The 21,131-nt window shown below is 42.0% G+C and overlaps 1 protein-coding gene across 15 annotated transcripts in view; it reads left to right on the top strand.

Moving 5' to 3' along the window:
* LOC311252061 (adhesion G protein-coupled receptor L3) overlaps window positions 1–21,131 on the top strand; it is a 221,860-nt gene that overhangs the window by 151,127 nt on the left and 49,602 nt on the right. For 12 of the 15 annotated variants that reach the window (XM_084344861.1, XM_084344863.1, XM_084344862.1 and 9 more), the window contains 4 exons: window positions 3,388–3,738; window positions 6,953–7,056; window positions 10,436–10,621; window positions 12,727–12,765. In XM_084344861.1, the coding sequence (XP_084200987.1) occupies window positions 3,388–3,738; window positions 6,953–7,056; window positions 10,436–10,621; window positions 12,727–12,765 (680 nt within the window). The remainder of the gene's footprint in view (window positions 1–3,387; window positions 3,739–6,952; window positions 7,057–10,435; window positions 10,622–12,726; window positions 12,766–21,131) is intronic. The other 3 variants (XM_084344866.1, XM_084344855.1, XM_084344859.1) reach the window with 1 other exon arrangement.

The following is a 21,131-nucleotide window of genomic DNA, read 5'->3' on the forward strand; positions in this document are numbered from 1 at the left end:
AGTGATGTGAAGGTAATGAGTGATCTCACCTGAAAGCACCTCACTTAAGATCATTTTGGAAAATAAAGAGCAGGTCAGTGAGACATTATTCATTGTTTTTCTGAATACAAGTATAGAGGACAGTGTGTTTTTATGTTGTGATTTTGTCTTCTCCTACGCACCTGTCAGTCCACAGGTGTGCTAAAGTTTCTGTGGCTCTTAGCACTGAAAATGTTCCAGAAGCAGCCTCTCGGTAGGGCATGTTGTGTTTACTAATTAGTTTCTGTTGATATCCGTGACATGCCTCAATATAGCTTAACAGGAGCACAAGAAGAGACTAAAGGAGATTAAAGGGTAAATCCACCAATTTTACACATTAAAGTGTGTTTACAGGTCTTGGAGAGTGCTACTGCATATGTTAAAAGAAGCACTTGATGTCACTCGGTGGCTAAGTTGCATTGTGGGTAATGTAGGCAACAGGTTTTGCTATCTCTGGTCCATTTATCCGATTAAATGCAGCTTCCTCTGGAGCTACAAGATGCTTTATACTACTTTTTCCCATATATGCAGTAGTACTCCCCAAGACATGTAAACGCACTTTAATGTGTAAAATGCTGGAGTTACGCTTTAAGTTAACAAAGTATTTTTTGCTATGTCTGCCACCACAAGCTACGCTAAGTCAAGCTTTCTTACGAATGAATACAACTTCGTATTTGAATAAGTAAAAGAAAAATAATTACATAATTCTCCTTAAAACCGATTTAGATAATGGATGCCACTGATATTTTTGAAATATTTTAAAATATACAACCTGTCACCTTATTTATTCCTATTATGTTTTTCTATGAATCTATGGTCGATGTGTCTCGTGTCTCTGTGCAGCTTACTACTTACTCTGCATTCTGGGCCGCCAAAGCAACACACTCCCTCAGCAAAAAATCTGTCACAGTCAAAATCACTCCTGCATCAGCCGTCCTGACCAGCACAATAACTCCCTTATCCTAATGGGCCCGTCTGCACACCCTTTTTAGCCACCAGCTTATCTGAGCCTGTGCACTGTGACCTTTGCTGACCTCAATATGAGCAGTGCATTTCCATGATCAGATTTCCATGAGCTGCTCTAATGGTCTCCTTTTACTATATGCTGGTTAAGCACCACCAGCTGATTTCAATTATACTTAAATTGATGCTGCTTCCCTTTGCAGAGACTGCGGGTGACATATTTGAGGTCATCATCACTTTCCTTCAAATGCACATGCGTAAATAAGTTCTCTCATAAATAATCAAATAAATAGGCTGGTGTCCTCGAAGATATTTCTCCCTCGTATTAACACGATCATTGCAGCCACTGGGGCTGCTGCGGCGCAGATTGATGATGATGTCTAATCGTGGTTATAGAATGTAAATGGTGATGTCTTGGTGGCTGGTAGAAATGTTAAATACCTATTTGAGCATTCATGTGATTTTTTTAAAGCCCTGTTGATGGGTGGTGGTGTCAGTTTATGTTGGCTGATGAGGGTTTGTGACTGAGTGTGTGGTTGCCGGTGTGTGAGCACGTGACTGTGCATTTATGCTCGCTTATTCAAGTGTTTGCATCCAGACACACCAGTGTGATAGCGTCTTTTCCACGGTCTTGTATTTTCCGCTTAACATTTACGGCTCTATACTTTGCTGATTTGTTTTTTTCTGTCTGTGAGAGAAATTTTTAAGTTATATGCCATGCATTACCAGGTAGCTGGGCGAAAGAAAAAAAAAAAAAAGGCTCCGCATGCGTTTAGTTCACATTGCAATTCAATTAGATTCTTGTTATAGTACCACTTCACTGATGGACTGCCTCCGCAGGAGTGTCCAAGATACCTGTGGATCTTAGGAACACAACAACCCTTTTTGTTTTCTGGAGAAAACAAATACTCAATCAGCCTGGAACTCTTGCTGCGGCTGCAACCTATTTAATCAACCCTGGCTGTCGTTGAGGCTGTTAAGCGTCGAATGCATTGACTGCTGATAGCGGTCTGGTTTGTGTCATTACAGCCTCCAGGCGTCTCTGCGATTCCCAAACCGTGGCACTAATTTATGCCATCTTATTTCGCCGCTTTTCAAATTCCCCATACAGAGAAATCGTCCGATTGCAATTTGAAACTCGCTGAACTGGATTTCCGCAGTCACGTCTGTTATCTAAGCTCTCTGGATGTGTGACGTCCATTACACCTGCCAACCTAAAATCGACCCTCATTAAATTTTGCTTTGCGCCCCCTTCATACAAAGATGGGGACCATTTGTCACTTCTGTCATTTTGATTGTATCTCTGCATTAGGGCGGAAACAACGCCCATCCCAAATTGCATTTTTGCAAAGGCCCAGATTGGGTATGAGTGTTTGTGTGTGAGCGTGTGAGAAAGTGCTCTCTCGTGGGAACTTATTTAAAGGGCCTAGAGTAAGCTGCCTTCTTCCAAACCACACAGAGTAATAAGATCACGACATATAGAAATGTCAGCGTAGCATATTGAAGAATATCGTACAAAAATAACAATGCAATGCAAATGTGTAATGAGTAACACAGAGCAATCTTTCTAAATAAAGATCTTCCATAGAGAACTGCTTCATAGAAAAAAGCCTGGCTTCTTCCCTCTTTCTGAAGATATATTACGAGGTATGACCTTTCTGTGTGTCCTCTGACCCTGTGTGGGTTAACCAAGTCCACACATTCATAAAAAGCCTGTCGCTAAATTAGTTTGGGGCTCCTGTTTTCCAATCAGGGACACAGGGGAAGAAATATAAAGGGGACAGAATGAGATGAGTCGATGGGATGATTGATGACAGGGAGTCGAAGAAACTGAGAAAAAGGGATAGCTGTGCCAGTATATGTCTCCTTGTGTGTTTGTGTTATGATAGCCCTTGTCCCCAACAGCTCAGCTAAACAGCGTCATTAGCAAGCACCCCCTGGAGTGTATCCACAGGGAGGAAATAGGTATTTCAGTTTATCCTGGCTGACCCAGAAATAGTATGTAACTACAACATCCAGTGTCTGACTCTCAGAGATATGCCCTCTTCAACAGCTCTATTTAGACTGCACAGCTGTAAGTGTGCATATGGATAGTGTGTGTTTGTGTTAGCTTAGCCAGTCCCATCGTAGACACCATGCCCATGCAAGTCACACCTGCCAGTTCCAATTGATCCTCTTTGAACCATCTTCTCTTAAAGTGACACGTGGAAAAGAGGCAAGAACAGAAACTCCTCTGCGAACGCTCTGTCTTTTTTTTTTCCCCAGTGCCAAAATAAGTTCACTCGCAGACATTAATGAAGTGTGACTGCAAAAAGAAAGACATTTAAACTCAATCTTCTTTTTCAAAACTCTCCTTTTTTCTGTGAGTACATCAGTTGACTTTGTTTCTTCTCTCTGCTTCGACAGAAACATCCTCCTCTGTCATGGTGTACATGGACACGACGACAATGACGACAAGGACCACCACTCGACCGACCACTCTTACTATGACGACCACGACAGCCAGGACTACTACTACCAAGATGCCTGCTACGACAACCGCGATGGCCCAGTGGCCCCGGACCACGTCCACAGTGGCCCCTGTCCAGACGCTGGTGGAGGGGTTGGCACCAGAGGACGACAACAGGGCGCCGCCTTCCTCCAAGCTTCCCAACATCAGGGTAGAGTACTGCAATCCCCTGGTGATGATGGACATCTCCTGGCCCAAGACCAAGCAGGGCATGGTGACCAAGATGCCATGTCCACCTGGAACCATAGGTACGGAAGATTTTTTTATCATGACAAATATTTAATGGGAGAACTTTATTTCACACTTAAACTTACAAGTTCATTTTATCATAAAAAAAGATACAGCTAATGTCTTTCACTTCTTCTACTACTGCATTGTAGCCAAACTCATTTGGAGTTTGTGGTGGCAGCGGGCTTCAATCACATACTTTTCCCGCTGTTTCCTTTGTTGGAAGGTCTCCCACTTTACAGTGTGTGGAGCATCAATAGAGCATAACAATGTGTGTCATTACACGTCGGTTCAAATAATGGCATGCAGTTAACCTGATTAATCTTCCGTAAACATCAAACATTCCTCTGTTCACAAATGAAAAAGTCTGCCAGTGAAGTGTACATGTTTTTTGTTTTTTATCCCTTCACTCTGTGAGGATGTCAATACTCTCGTTAGGAGACACAGTCTACTGTGAGGCTCTTCGCCTTGATGTTGGTCGCCGGTGTGTGTTTTGTTTATGTTTACACTCCCCATGCAGCCCTCCTTCCTGCTTCCTGCCCCCCTCCCCCCCTCATTCTGTCATTCCTGACTCACTGATGCAAGCCAAAAGATAGCTTAGCATTGCATCTGTATGTCAACTAGTAACTAATACACCACACACGCCCATATATATTTCCCGTCTCTCAGGACACAGTTGGTGTGATTAATTACTGGCTAAACACATTTGTGTGCAGCGTTTTGAAAGGGCTTGCTGAGCTTCGTGTACCAGGCATCAGACCATTTGTTTTCATATATGTTGTTCCAGTTCTGACTTTGTATCAATACTAAGGGAATGAAGTCAAGTGTGCATTAAGATAAAATGTTGGCTGCTTTAGATAAAGAAGCTTTTCCCCTGAAAGTAAAGTGCTGATCCCACAGCGGCTCATATTGTAATGAGGCCTGGCCACTCAGTATAGACTTTTTAAAGGTCACATAATATGCAACCTTTCCAGGTTGATTTACATTTTGTGTGTCTCTTCTACAATATGTTTACCTGCTTAAATGTTCAGTAAACACATGATTTTTCTTGCTGCAACAACTCTATTCACCCCCCAATTTCATGCCTGTACCTATAAGGCCCCCAACTAAAGCCTTGTCACTCATTGGCCGGCTTTCACAGGCCTGAGCAGGCACCGCCCACTGCATTTTCACAGCTCTGCCGGTGTGTTTGCAACCAGGGTCGTGCTTGGGCTTAAACTCTACCAAAAGCTAACCTGGAAACCTTGATATTGAGGCTCTCTTTTGTCAGATAGTATTGCTGCATAAATAAAATAAGCGGTGATAATACATTATTACTAACCCAGAAGAAGAGATCATGCAAATCAGATGAAAACTTCCCCATCACGATTTTCTTATAGAGCAAGTCAACCTAGAACGGGGAATGACATGATACAATCAAATCTGGCTCGAAGCCCAAAAAATCATTTCATCAATCAGCACACAGACTCACACACACACACACACACACACATACAGTACATACAGGGTTCATTAATGGGCACCACCAGCACCCGTCGAGACCTCACTAACAGCCATCATATGGCAAGATAAGAGGAACACATACCCCATCTCCCCTCAGCGTGCTCTTCAAAGCCGTTGCTCTTCAGACGACACTGCCAAGCAGAACACGACTGTGTGAGCTTCCTCTGCCACTCTTTGAAAGTTCCTCGAGCTCCCCCCTTCCATCTACCTCACTTGGCTTGCTGTCATTGCGTCTCCCCCCTCCGACTCCCTCTCTCACTCCTCTCTTTCATGCTCCTTCTCCTGCCTCTCGGTATAGGAGGAAATGCAGAGTCCCTTATCTTATAAACCCATCAAACGTAAGGCTGTCCAAGGTGGACTGGGGAAGGAAATTATATGTCAATCAAAATTTATATCTGTTAATGCTGCTCGTCTCGCCCTCTAACGCACCCTCCCGCTAAGCACAAGCAAGGGCGATTTAATGTCAGCATGTAGCCTTGCTGATGTCAGCCGTGAAAATATAGATGCAAGTTATTTGAGGTACCTGGAAGAACAAGTGAAAGACACTCTTGTTTTTGGACACAATGAATTCATTGCAAATATCAGGTGTCCACAAAAAGTGCAGGTTTATGCCCCATGTCTCTTGATTAAAAGTATTTCATTTATTAATTACGATTAAGAAGGTTGAAGGTAGATATAGCAAGGTCAGACAGCCAACTGTATAGTTGTGATGTCACAACTATACAGTCATCACCTTCAGCATGGTGGTGGTTGCAAAAACAAAGACAGAGCCGATGCATTAACATGGTGGGCGGTTCTTGCTCAGGCCCGCAAGAGCTGACCAATCAGAGCAGACTGGCCTTTTTTTCAGGAGGGGAGCATTAAAGAGACAGGCCCTAAAACTGAGCAATAAGAGGGGGAATAGAGGCGCTGCAGCAATGGACAGTGTGAGAAAAATCTGATTTTGAACATTAAAGCACAAGAGCACTTTCTCTTAAACATGAAAGTATGAAGCTGAGCGTAATATGGGGCCTTTTAAAAAGGATGGCCACCTCTAGATATTTGACTCAATATCTAGAGGTGTATTTGCACTCAAACCGAGATGGAAAATTATAAGACAGTCACTCCATGAACCACATCTCTGTCAGCACGGAGACAGCCTTCTCGAGCGCGCTTAATTGACCTTTCGTGATGAATTCAGCTATGGCAGACTTAATTGGCACCTATTTTGGTGTATTTTCTTTCTCATGCAGGAGTTGAACTGTCACACGCATGCAGACACTGTCTGACTTTTAATGATTTAAATACAGACGCTGTCTGGGTGAGCTCGGCTGGTCTCAAGTGAAGCAACTTCATTTCGCTCGCTATAAGATAAAACCATCCAATTACATTTCGCTACATCCATCAGTTTAATCATGTAAGAAGTGTGTGTCTTAGGATGTTGCGGTTGTATTTGGGCGAGTGTTGCCAATAAGAAAAGTCAGAAACACAGGAGATTTGGGCATTAGTTGACCAGACTGATAGCGTTGTGTGCTTCATCACTCTATAATGGAAAACAGGAGTAAGAGGAATGAGGAAATGTGGCTAAGCTTGATTGTCCTAATCTTTAAGAAAGACTCACATACACTCACACACACTGAGAGATATTACAAAACATGTGTCAGTGTAGCTTTTCTGTCTGTACTGACATGCTTGCGCCTCTCGATCGGATGCATTGTTCTCACTAAGCTGTTGTCTTTCTCCTCTCTCTAGGCGTGGCCTCATATATGTGCGTGGGTCCAGAGGGATACTGGGACCCCCAAGGACCCGACTTTAGCAACTGCACCTCCCCCTGGGTCAACCTCATCAGCCAGAAGGTACCAAGCCGCTCGATATAATGAGCAGAAGTTGTGCTACTTAAACTCGCATCACAGTTGGGGTTTGCTTTTTGTTCTTTTTTCCGATCAGGGATCATCATTTCTCTTGACAATACAACTATAGGAGGTTTTGGCACTGAGTTTCAATGTTATCTGATGTTTACATTTTTTTTTTGTTTAACTTTTGCCACAGCTCACAATGCAAATCAAAGGTTTACACATCGCCTGTGCTCAGAGCACTTTAGCTATTGTGTGTTTTCTCTTTTGTTATTTGTCTCTCCTTAACTTGTCAATTTAAGTCATGGATAGCCCCGAGTTTTATTCAATAGAAGGGTTATGCTTTATTTCTGGTGGGTGGCTGCTGGATCGTGGGCAGAGTGAAAACCAATACCACAACACCATAGTCCAATGGACTGCTAATATAGACCGCCTTCGGTCCACGATATGATACAGCAGTCAGTTGCGTCCCATCCTTCTCAGGCACAAATGATTTGTATCTCCTCCTCCACGGGGAAGTTATTATGCAAAGCCCCATATAAACCTTTCTATGTTTAAATCTGTAATAGAATCAAATCAGAAGAGGAGAAGGTAAGTGCGAGTGAGGATTGGAGGTTCCAGGTTATGAATTGCTGGCAATGTTGAAAATGTTCTCCCTTAAACTCATAGGAGCCTAAGGCGTGCATGTTATAACACTTACGATCTACTCAACGGCACAATGCTTGGCCCATTAAACAAACGGCAGCTTGCAGGTATGGATGGAGGATGGCTGAGTAGAAGGGAGAGAAATTATCAGGTGCATTTCCGTGCGGTGCTGCGCCATTTGAGGGGCGCAGTAAAGCCCCACTACAGGCTGCTGAGAAATTAACTGAAGCAAAGTTTTTTTCCGAGCCTGCTATTGGGTTTGTTTTGCTATGGCCATGTTGTTGCATGGATCCAGCAGTAACAGTGCGACTCTGACAGAATATTACCTGTTAAGATGTACTTGACAAAAAAGTAGAGAGTGTATTTTTAAACAAAAAGTGTTATTAGTTGTTTTTTTGTTTTTTCAAAAGCGAATCACACTTCGGCAGCGAGGAAGACTAATGAAGATCAACGTGTCAGAGATCTGGAATATCCATCTGGCACTTCATTATTTTAGATCCAGAGCCATCCTCCTGTATGTGGCACTGCTCATTACCAGATGGTTCGATGGACGAAATGAGAAAGGAAGATATAGAGGATAAAAAAAGGAAGAAATGACACAAGATGAGCAGAAAGAGAGGGAGGGAAAAAAAAAACATAGCTATTTACGTTGCATCCTCAGCTACCCTCATTAAGAGACAAGAGCAGGGAGGGAAAAGAGAAAAACATCTCCCAAAGACACATTCCCCTGCATACACCCCTGTGAAGACCAATTTAAGCAGCGTAATTGGCTTGACTAATAAACTCACAGACGATTATGGCAGGTGATGCCAGAGTAAATCAGGATTGGCCTGTTTTAGTTGGTGTCACTGCGGTTTTGAGGCTCATCTTGCTGCGCCTGGTCTATTAGTTAAAACCTTGGCGGTAACTGACCTCTGAACTGCATCAGACCAAAAGGGTGTTCTGCATTTAGTCAAGTTAGACCAGTTGTTGTTCCTTGATCATAGACAAGACCGACTATTGGATATTTGTTGTCATTATTGTACATATTGATATGTTTAATAATCCAAGAATTTTGGATTATTAAAAAAAATATATACGGTATCTGACTGAAAAGGGTTAATTTGTTTCTGAGTTGTTGCATAAGGAGCATTTATTTCAACATTTGGCAAGTAGAGGCAAACAAATTAAAAGTGTGAAAAGGTTGACATCTAGGGGCACCTCTTTATATAATTAGCGAGCTAGATAGAGGTTGAAATGTACAGTGTAATTTGGCTAATGGGAAGTCTCATTAGCCAATAAACAGATTCCTCCATAGCTCACAAGTAAGATATTAAAAATAAAATAAGAGGCACATTTATATTTGCAGTTTAAAGGTGCAATATGTAAGAATTTTAATTGAAAACATTTGAAAAATTTACAAAAACAACGATTAACAGAATGTGAAGAACAAACTGTTTTGACGTTATGACGCCTGTTATTAAGAGATATCTCCTGAAGTTAACATGCTAACCAGCTAGCCCGACCTGTCCCAGTGCAAAGCTCCTGTGCTAGTAGTGTGAGCGCCAACACTCCCCCAGTGCTCCAAACTCACATACCGCTAGCCGCATGGCTAAATGAGCTAACTAGCTAATGACAAGGATAGTTAGCAGCAGTTTGTGCTTACTCTGGTGACGTGCTGCTGAAATGTTAAACATAGCTGGCAGATTGTATCAGCTAAAGCTAGCTAGCTAAAGAAGCTACCTTTAGCTCCATGAAGTGGTTGAAAATGCAGTCTACATCTGACTTTCAAATGCTTAGAATGAGAACAATGCAAAAGAAAGAAAGAAAGAACAATGTAACCCTAACGTGATGGCTACACATGATGCTAACATACTGAAAATTAAGCTAACAGGTTCCAAGAAAACAGGCAAAAGTCAATACCGTCAGCAGTTTATGATTCTATTTGAAGACCTCTGAGCTCACATACTTCAGACAAACAATATGTTTTCACATTCAATTTAACAAGAGAAAGGCTTTTAGAAGTGGGACTAATGGATATGTTTGGATGGGGTTGCTGGAGTGTAAACATCTCCCAGTCCAAAAAAAGGACAGGATAGGGAATGCTAAAGTTAGCCTAAACCCTGATGTTTTTCAGCTCCACTGCACTGGGAAAAATACTACACCTTTGATGAATTTTCGTCTTTGTCTTAATTTTTAACCCCAGAAATTAATGTGGTAAAATAATAAGCAAACCTTATTTTAGGTCTTTAAAACAATAAAGGCATATACTTTCTTTTTTTTTAACAATTCCCAAGAGGCAAAAATCACATAAGCTTTCAAACGTAACAAATATCCAACAGGATCTTTCCTCTGTGTGCAACATATACACACACTGCTTCCCTCATGCTGCAGTGCTCCCCATTAGTTTCATAAAGTTGTAATGCTACCTGGGGAAATTCCCTCAATAGTTGATTTCATAATTGCTTCCAGATACAATATTTGCCCTGGTGTACACTCAGCTGAGTACCATCTCGCCACATTAATTGTGTGCAATGTAGCAGCAGTTTGCGAAAATGTATATGGGCTAAAAGGCATTCATTTTAAGGGTCTGCACATTTGTATGTGGCAATTTGTCATGTTTTCCCCATGTTTCAAGGTTGCTGGTAATAAGTTTGCCACAGTTTTCCTCCAGCTGTAGAGAAATAAACCTCTAGTTCAGATGTGTCTATGTTTGTTCACCCCTGTTTTTTGTTTTGTTTTTGTCATTCTTTTACAGCTAAAAGCTGGAGAGACAGCTGCAGTCATTGCCAGGGAATTGGCGGAGCAAACTAAGCGTAACCTTCAGGCAGGGGACATCACCTACACAGTGAAGGCCATGGTTCAACTGGTGGATCTCCTCGACGTGCAGCTGAGGAACCTCACGCCGGGCGGCAAAGATAGCGCAGCACGGAGCCTCAACAAGGTAGCGAAAGAAGCCGTTTGATAAGAAATATCAAAACTGTCCTCCACTCACTTCTCCTTTGCTTCAAAAGAAAATCCTGAGTAGCTAACAGACTGGATGAACATGACCCGCAGGACTGATGACCTACGCCCCTGCTTGTCCACACTGTTCAGATCAGCCTTTAGAAAGAGAAAGTGTAGGGAATTTAAGGTGAACTATATCCTTCAGTCGTGCCAATTTGTAAGTCAACATTTTCATTCTGACTTCTAAACCTTTCTGAATTTCCAAAATGGAGACCTACCTACCTCAAGACTTCAATCCAGTCAGACCTGAACAGTAGGTATTCTTTTAATGATGTAGTATTTGGCCCAGTGCTGTCAGATAAAATGATATCCACCATTTCCCTGTGGTCCGACGCATACTAAAACACACCTTCGATTTCAGAGGATCGCTCAGACACATCTCTTACTCTGGTATCATGTATTATGCCATCAATTTTACTTTGATTTCGTTTAAAAGATGCCATCCATATGTCATGCTTGTCAAAAGCACTGCACTTGCACCACTTGATTTTTAGTAATGGGACAGGGTAAAGATTTTAGTAGGGTTGGATCTAAGCTGCGGGAGTGCAGAGTTTTTCATTTTCGCTGAACCTGAAGCTAATGCATTTATTCCCCGATTCACAGCAGAGCACAGTGAGGGGCACTCAGGCAAAGCGAGCTAAAATAATACTTTCTGTCTGCTGAGCAGCCAACAGAAAAGCAAACATCAGTGAAATTCAAAATGTCAGCCGTTAATTTGCTGGAGCGGCTTCACTTGTAGAGGAACATGAACACCTGTTCTCAGATAGCTTTTTTCTTTTTTTCGGGACGGGTTTTTATTTCATTGCCGCAACAGACACAGATGTCCCCATTGAGATTTTAGTGCCAGTTTTCTCCGATGGAGAGGAGAGGCAGTAAAGATGGCCAAAAGGGCCTCAGAAGGGAACGCGGCGAGTAAATTCACATTGAGGAGCAACTAGAGTTTATAATACCTCTTGAAAATAAAAAAAAATAAAAAATAGGTTTCTCGTAAAGTGAGGCATTCAAGGTGGAGGCGGCTGCTGCGGTTGAGATTGCCGTTGTAGTCTTAAGTTTCTCTTGTAAAGATGGAGAATAAAAGCAGTGCGGTTGAGGGAAATGAAAAAAAAAGGTTTTAAAACCTAGATAATTTATTCAAGAGGTCAGCAGCTTACCTATGATTTATAATTCTTTGTCCTCCTATACACGCTCCACTCTTGCTGTACGGTGCGTCTAAGGAGAAAAATGGCCCTACGGCTTTCTCTTGTGTTCGACTTCCTCTGCTAATGAGAGCCCTCCCCGAGGAGACCCCGAAGCCCACAGAGCACTTCCTCGCCGCTCCGACAGTGGCTGATGTTTACCTCCCGAGTTCAATCTTTTTGACACAATCTGCAGAGAGCTAAGCGAATTAAAGATTTTTTTTTTCTGATAGCGAAGCACAACGCTCTCTGCCAGCAGACAATGAAAGGATTGAGTTGGCAAACGGTGAGATCAGTGTCGTTTTCATGATCAAAAGGGCTGTTGGCTTACGGTACCGACGGGACTGTTTCCAGAAGAGTGGGCTGTGATGTAGAGCAAGAGGCACCTTTATGGGGAGAAACGCTACTCTTTGGAGCTAATCTGCATGGGATTGAGCGTGGTACCAGAGCCTAGCTGTTTAGCCACACAGGAGCTCTGTTGGCCACGCTGCTTGTATCAGAACTCAATTAAAATGATTCACTCTCCGTGCAGAGCTAACAGCCTTCCTTTGAGCCCGGGCTACCTGTCATTTTTCAGGTGTGCTAAAAATGTTGTTGGCTCTAACTCTCCTTCAATGGCTCTCCTGAGTGAAAAATTCTAATGAAATAAACTGATAACCTTGAATAAGAGTATTCTAGGTGTACTGTACATGTAGTACATGTCTTGTATGTCACATTTTGGTGCTAATTACTCAAAAATCTGTGCTGTTTTTCTAAAATAGTGCGCTGTAATGTGGGTTTTCCAGATCTGTGCTTTAAGCAGACATGTTTTTGGTGTTGTTTGAGTTGTTGACCTTTTGCTAACCTTTGCATTTTCTTTCGGTTGCAGCTTCAGAAAAGAGAGCGCTCTTGCCGCTTTTATGTTCAGGTATTTGGACCAGATTTTCCTTACACCCTTCCCTCCACTCCCTCATTGTGCCGTCATTTTCACCTTCACCACATAATTTGTGAAGCAATTTGTCGTAAGTTTGACCTTTTGAAGCGTGGAAAAAAGAATAGCAAAGTATTGAAATACAAAGCCGTGGAGTCGGGGTAAGTGTTTACCAGTGTTTCTAATAATGCTTCTGTTAAATCAAAGGGTCAAATTTCATTATTCACATTTGCGCCCAAGTAAATAACATCATGTCCTTACACTTAAATGTGTGTGTCGTATGTCATCAATTTCCCCTGCATGGATATGTTGTGATATTCCCCTTCCTTCACTGTTACGTTTGGCCTGAGCATGAGGCTGAGAATTTCTACATTTTCAAATGCCATGTATCCATTGTGGAGTGCTCGGGTTTCTCAATTTTGTTAAAAATGCCTCAAAACTATCACATCAGCACTGCTTTCCAGTGAAATAACCCACATAAGTGGATAACATCAGTCAAAAAATTGAGCTCTGAGGCATGTAACGCACTCCTACATTTCTCAGCAAATGCTTAAGAGCCAAAAGAAGTGACCTCATTATGCTCACAAGTCTACTTCTAGCTACTAAGTCAGCCAAAGTCATGGCATGTTATGATTCCCCCTGATGCATAATACATACCTGTCCTAATTTAGGGGGGTCTCTAACGCCTCACTCAGCTATTTCTCGGGCTACTGAGTGATTTTGTCATCCCCGGGGTGACATTTTGGCTGTCGTCAGAATCATTTCCACCTTGACGAGAGAACTGTGCAAGAAGTTGACATCCCTGTCTTCCATACAGATGGCTCCAATAAAGCGGCACATTAGAGCCAGATGTTGTTTTATATGTATGCTCTGCAGCGCTCATGTTAGGCAACATGCATTTGCCTCGATTCCCCTCAGGCATGTCAGAAGGCAAACGGCATCCAATTGAAATGTACGTCTGTGCACGGTTGAGCGTGCCGCACGTGTGCAGGTGGGTTTGTGAGTGTGAGATGCTTGAAGGATAACGCTGGTGTTATTCTATATCTTTCTTATTGTCAATGAATGCAATAGAAAGACCAACAATGAACCAACTATCTGTATAGCTGACGCCTGAAATAGCTCATTCTTCTGTGCCTTACAGCTCCACTGTAGACCAAAGGAATAAAAGCCATGTTATTGAGCTGCACGGTGGCAATGGCTGACATTGTAGGTTCATAACAATTATCAATCTGCGACTGAAAATCCTCCACACCAGCTGCAGTATTTACTCCTATTTTAGTTAGTGGAATACAAATGCTTTTATTTTAAAATTAAATATATATATTTATGTATAATTGTGACCTTTTTTAAAGGTTTAATCTGTAATTTAGGAACATATGTGGTTGGGAAATTTCTAAAGTCTGAAGAGATGTACAGGTTGTAGGTTTCAGTCATTTCAAGGCATATTTTGGCAACAAAAATATAGAAAAACTGTGGAGAAGGTTCGAATCACAAACCACAGTTTCTCCCCAAATGAATCAGGGCTAAAAATGAACATGCTCATAATAGCAACACTCATATCAGAATCAGGACCGGCTTTATTGACCAAGTATGTGTGCACACATTTAAGGAGTACGACTTCAATTGTTTCATTTCTCTCAGTGTACTATCACAGAAATAGGCAGACGGCAAGAAACAAGGCGAACAAAAAAAACTTTAGCATGTGCACAGCTGATGAGGCTGATGAGAATGTCATCAGTTCTGCAGGTATTTGATATTGGACAAATCAAAATGTTGAACCGATGTCGAGGCCAGATGTTATTGCAATTCCCCCTGAGGGGGAGACATCCACTGAAAACCAAAAATACCAACCTCACAGCCATAGTCATAATTCACGGCAGTATTTCCATGTCTAGAACTGGTAGACATGCATCTGTGTACACCACCGTTCATGACTGTACACACTGCTCAGCTGTGCACCTCCTCCTCTGTTCCATTCCCTCGCCGGGCCGACAAATTCAAACAACAGTGAAGAGCTTTCACTCGACGAACCGGAATAATGGAGCAACATCTGTGGCCTTAGGTAAACACAGGCACTGACTGCATGCGCTGCCTGCCTTTGAGGGACTTTCATTGATTAGGGAAATTTGGCAGTGTTTTCTCCAACAGGGCCCCGGTGGTTGACATAAGTGGGATTATCAGAGGAATACAAAGCAAATGAGAGGTGCACCTGCCTCTGTCGTCCCTCTGCTCGGAGACCACGCACAGTGCTGAAAAAAAAAAAAAAAAGACTTCGACAGCACTTTGGGAAAAAGCAGATTGTGTGAGCGCAGGTGTGGCTGTGGTGAAGTGCTGCAAAATAGAATACAACACTTGAGATTTATGTCTAACGAGATTGAGGGCTGTTAGCTTGTTTAAGTGGCGAACCAGCACGTAGATGACACTCGAGTTCACCTTGTGCCGAGGTCTTCATCTCGTTAGGGAATTTAAATGCAAACAGCCTCATTTTGCTGTTTTCAGTTACATATTCACAAGCTCCCTGCCTCTGTTGATCCTGTGCGGATGAAACAATCATTAATTCTAACTACTTCGGAATCTTTCTTGGTTGTTCACAAACAGCGTTCTCTCCCACATGTCATAGCCAGTTTATTCCCAGCGAGCGGGATGTGGCCCTGATAAAGCTACAAAGCGAATAATGATCAACTCCCAGTGTTCAACATTTCCCCTGCAGGAATATTTCTCTGTTGTGCCCTTTGATTTTTGAACAAACATGATAAAAATAGCGGCCTGCCTCCTGCGCCTTTTGGTTGTATTAATGGCAGCGTTTTCATAGGCAGTGACATTATGGTCGTCCAATTACTGTGATTATGTCCATCTATGTTTTACCAAAGCGAAAGTCAAACACGCTAGCTTCAAATGGCTTCTTCCTCTGGCTTTTATTTTGTTTTTGGGGGAGTAAAAGATTCAGGATTTACAGCAAATCATCCCATGAACACCACTCTTTCAACACATAAAAGATCAGATCATATCTTGTGCTTTAGTAGGAGCCAAGTGAGAGTGAATTTGCAGGATACAGGGAGGATATTGAGCCCCGACCCCTCATTAAAATGACACCTTTGCATGCAAAGAAGACTAGGGGGAGTGTCACAGCGCGGGATGACCTTAGAGCAGGCGAAACGGAGGGAGGCTCCTCGTTCGGGAATGTAACGAGATGATAAAATTTCCCTGGTAGTCAATTTGTCGAAAGATGAAGATAACCACATCCTCATAAACAGAGGCCTCCTCATCTCGCCTGTGGAGCAGAGTTCTGCCTGAATAATCCGAGTGAGCCGTCTGTGCTGGAGTGGAGAGAGCGGGAAGATCTCTCAGACGTTCAGGCATTTACGTTTGTGTTCATTCATTTCACATAATCTTAGATTATATTTAAATTATCTGTTAATCTGCATACAGTACATATATAAATATTGTAAATAATAATAAATAAAAGCCAATATTCAAATAATGGTCGTCTCCAAAAAAACTTAAATACCCAGTAAAAACAAATAAAGGTAGACTGGTTGATTATATTGAGCAGGGCTACAGACACGAGATACTCACCAAGGAAAATTATCATTATGATTAAATCCACTTACCTCTAATATGCTGTTTTACTGAGCAGTGTTATAAACTCAACAAATTCTGCACGTTTCAACCTAAACGTGCACACACAGTGAGGTGCAGACCAGAGTGAGCAGTCATTAACTCCCTTCCAAAGTCATTTTTCATAGAAAAAAGCCTTGTAGAAACTAGAGAGATGCCCTTTGGCAGTGAAACGTCTTCGCAGGAAATGTCAAGTTTCGTTGATGTTAACATGACTGTTGTGGAAAGGCTTTCTTCTAAAATCAAATGAGATGTACTTATGAAACGGAAACATTGCAATGGAGGAACGTCTCTAATTTCTAATGAAAGTCTGCCTCTCTCTGCCATTGAGTTAAATAAAGGGCCGCTATTCGGGAGTTGTACAATAGTAAGATTAAACCGAAGACGTAAGACAAAGAGCACAAAGGTAATCCCTCAGGAACTCACATGCACCCCGCTTACGACAGAGAAGAGGTTTCATGAAATATTAAACGAGAAGGTTGTAGAGATTCTCAGAGAAGACAGATGATTTGGCTAGCGGGAACAATAAAACAGAAAATGATGCAACAGCTTCACCTGTGCCAAGAGACATCTAGTCAGATAGAAGAGGACAGCAAGAACAAGATATCCCAACTTGTTTGTGTTGTTTTCCCCCCCACACATTTTGAGATCAGCCTTCAACTTCAGTGAGGGAAAACAAGTGGGAAGAAACCAAACCGGGAAACGGGAGGGGAGGAGTGAGGAGAAGCGAGGGGACGCAGAGAGAAAACCAGCAAGCAAAGGGATGAGGGGGAGATCAGCCTCAGCCAGAATCAATTTCCCAGACCCAGAGTTCATTTCATCAATCAGCACACAGATAGAAGCACACACACCACGGGTTGGCTTGGACTCCTGCCAAGCACACGCTTATGTCCACCTCTCTCTTCCTTCCTTCTGCATCGGTACAAATGGCCCGTGCACTGCAGCTTTTCACGCCCAGTCATCATCCTTGTTCCAAGTGGAACATTCCAGCAGTGAGTCCAGTTAACGACTAGCATTTCCTGATGTACCAGGAAGCAGAATATATATATATATGTCTTTTTACTGCTGGCTTACGTTCTTTCAGTGCAGGAAAATAAAGTGGCTAGAAAATGGTCGGGAGTTTGCAGCAGCAGAGCGAGCTGCTGCATTTGACAGATGGAGTGGCAGTGTGCTAATAGCAGTAAAATAGCAGCAAGTCACCATCACGTCTCTACGACTCAACCGCACAGACTATGATGATGGCAGTGGTGTGCTGCTTGGGTACATCCCCCTCCCCTCTATCTGTGTTATCCCACTGAGGCTGGAAATGATGCATTTCTCACACAGATCTCATGAAATTTTGTCGAATGAGCCCCAACGATTTCGAAATGCAATTATCCCGCTCCGTGCATAAAAACTGAGAGAAACACGATTTCCCCATATGGCGGTGGATTACACGGAGGAAACACAAATAGAAACAGGCAGTGTTCTGGCAATGACATTTCATCATCGCAATGGTTGTCTGGTCTCTGGTGTTCAACTTTAAAAATGACATTTTCCCCTCTAGTTATTTATTTAACCATTACCAACCAGCCACCTGTTACCTTAAGGCACTTGATATCCCTGACCTTCCCATTACTTACTTAAAGCCACGAGGAACTTCCATTTTGTTTTGTTGATTCTGGCGCCCCCTGTGGACAAAGGCGGTATGGTGTGCCAAATCATCCAGCCGTGAGTTTTAGTTTAATAACCGTAATATGACGGTAATAAAACAAAGTTAACTTTAGTTTTGTAACGTTACGGTTCATACAGTTTGGTTGCATGTTACCCTACAGCTAACAGATTTGGTTGCTCAGTATTAGCAATTTTGTTGAGCTAATGCTAAATGTATTCCCTAGTAATGTTATGTCTCCATAATAATAAAGCAACGCAATGATAAAGCCCGGCAGTAATACCAATATAAAATGTTAGTTATTCTGCTACTGTACCACCAGACTACAAAGCAGCGTTTTTCACCCTGAGCACTCGGCCATTAATAGTTGTAACTTTATGACTTACTATTTTGTGGGGAGTCCGACCCAGGGACAGGCATTAAACGTAACTTTAATATAGAAATATCCAATCTTCTTGCTGATGGCCTCGTTTGCCTATATAGGTCAGATAGAGGCAGTAGTATAGCTGCTTCCCAATGTTTCCAGGCCTTTTCTTAAGCCAAGCCAATGGGAGTAGTATCAATCTTTCTATCCATCTTTCACCAAGAAAGTGAGTAAGCCACTTTGGAACTAAACTAAAACACTGCAAACATTAGCTGTCATGTGGTGTTTATGTTTTAATAGTATACTCCAGAATTTACCTGGTCCAGCACTGACATAAAAGGGCTTTTTTGGATTTGTTTGTCTCCACTTGGATTAAACTAAACCCATCCATTACCCTTAACATCCCATAAAATGGCTTTTAGATCTTTTTTTTTTTTCTGTTTTATTCCATTAAAAGGGCTCTGTGGAACTCTGTGTTGTGCTGGACTGTTGTGCTAGCTGTTAGTTTATGTTGGCTGCCTCCATATCTAAACTTACTCAGGCTCGTAAAGGCCGCCGAGAGAGACGGGGATGGTCTCATTTCTCCCATCATGTTATAATCCGCTCACTGTTTTGACTGGCCACACACATGGCCCATAACAAAGTGAATTATACATGTAAAATGCTACAAATAATTTACACAGAGCCCCTTTAAATTGTCGGTATGGGCAGGATTTCGTTTTTGGTTTGTTATTGTCACTTTCTACATGGACAAAACAGGAGAGAAGTGATATGTTTTTCTCCTGAATGACAGACGATGCTTCATTTGACAGCTCCAGCTATTTTGGCAATGTTGTTGCCAAAAAAAAAACACATCTTTGACACACTTCATACTGCTCATGAGTTCAGAGATAAACATTTACCCACAGGTTTGATGTGGAATGAGGGCTTGGCTAGAACCAATCCAAAATCTATGATGATATTTTATTGGAAAGACTCTCTGCATATTCCCCCGGGTGCAAAATCTGTCAGGAGAAATAATTTGACGGCTAATAAAAAGGGGAAGTGGAGGCTTTGGTATAAACACATGTAAATATGCAAATTTGACATGAATTTGGCATCAGAGCCAGAGGTGGGATTTTGAAAATACTGAGATTTGAAAAATATTAAAATATCACCATGTAGTCACTGCAGATTCAAAACTTGGATGATTTTCATGTTTTTGATAAGTCAGGACTGTGTTCCTTTTTTGGTTTTGGAGAATTTGCAGATTAATTAGGCTCCAAAAACTATTTCATATCAACAAAATGAAGTGCCCTTAATGAAGTAGCTTGGCATTTTTGGAAACAGACCGCTTGTTTTTGCCGAGAGTTAGCGAAGACGATTAAAACCACTCTCATGTCAGTGTAGTAAAAAAAAGGTAGCACCTGACAGGAAACAGGAAAACAGGTGCTTTTCTGTGTCTAAAGGTTTCAAAATGTATACCAGCACCTCCAGACCTCACTAATTAACACTTAAGTTTAATCTGTGCTCAGATGAATAGTGCTAAACTAAGCTAAGCTAACTGGATGCTGCAGTTAGCTTCATATTTACCCCATGAACATGAGCATGGTGTCAGTTTTCTTATTTAATCACCTGCAAAAAAAGCTAAAATATTTCACAAAATGTCACTATTTCCTCACCCTAATTCGTTCAAAAAAATCCTAAAAAAAAAAGACAAAAGACACGACATTATGACACAGACAGTCGAACACCTTCCTCAGGGACACACAGTAATAAAACAGAAAGGCCATTCTTCACTCAGTGTGACCTTTTTTAACTTATTTTACTTCTTTAAATTGTTGATAACAGCAGTAACCATTGTTGGCAACAAGTAGTTTAAAAAAATAAATGTTTCCCACTGGTGATTTTAACTCTAAATGAGACACTTTTTTGCCTGTTTTTCACCTGCCTTCCAACATGTAGCCAATGCTCTCCAGTCTTTATATCATAATTTCATTCTCCGGTTTGAATGAGGGAAAACTGGCACGCTGTATGCATATTTATAACAGTAATGAATAACTTGCAACACAGAAATCTATTGCATGTCCAAGTGCTGCACCATGAGTGAGTCTCAGTTTTATTGCATTCTTCGGATGATCGTATAAATGCCTGAGGGGCCAGTAAGAAAACTGATCTTCATTCCAATATTAATTTTTGATGCATACTGTATCGGCCCTCGGTTGTTTTATTCAGTCTTGTTTATCAATTATCCATTGTAGATTCCCTCACCACAACATTTCTGACCCCTCCCTGTGGCTTTGGGGTGGGCTATTCTTCGCTCTTCGTCTCTTCTGCATGCAAAAAAAAAGAAAAAAAGCGAGATAGCCGGCTGTGCGAGTCCATCAATCCTTTCTCTGAATAACCGTTACTTCAGTGTTTTAAGAACTGCTGAAAAAAAAAAATATATATAGCAGTGCGGAACAAAGGAAAAGAGAAATGTCAGCGCCTGAAGAAAAAGAGCTCCTTAATTGAGAGTGAATCAACCTCTGCCTCGAGCTGAATGTCAAAAGGTGTGATTGGAGATTGGCTGCAGATAATGAATAATTACATCAAAGATGCTAGGCTGCCTGCGCGTGCGTTCGTGGAGATGTTTTGTGCACGGGAGTTTGTCTATGTTCCCGTATACTAGCAGGTGCAGAGGTGTGTGTTCACTCTTGCGTCAGTCTTTCGCTGTGCGTGTGTTTGTGTGTGTGTGCGCCTGTGCCTGGG

Source organism: Pagrus pagrus, assembly GCF_965226575.1.
Source record: "Pagrus pagrus genome assembly, chromosome: 22".
Taxonomy (NCBI): Eukaryota; Metazoa; Chordata; class Actinopteri; order Spariformes; family Sparidae; genus Pagrus; species Pagrus pagrus.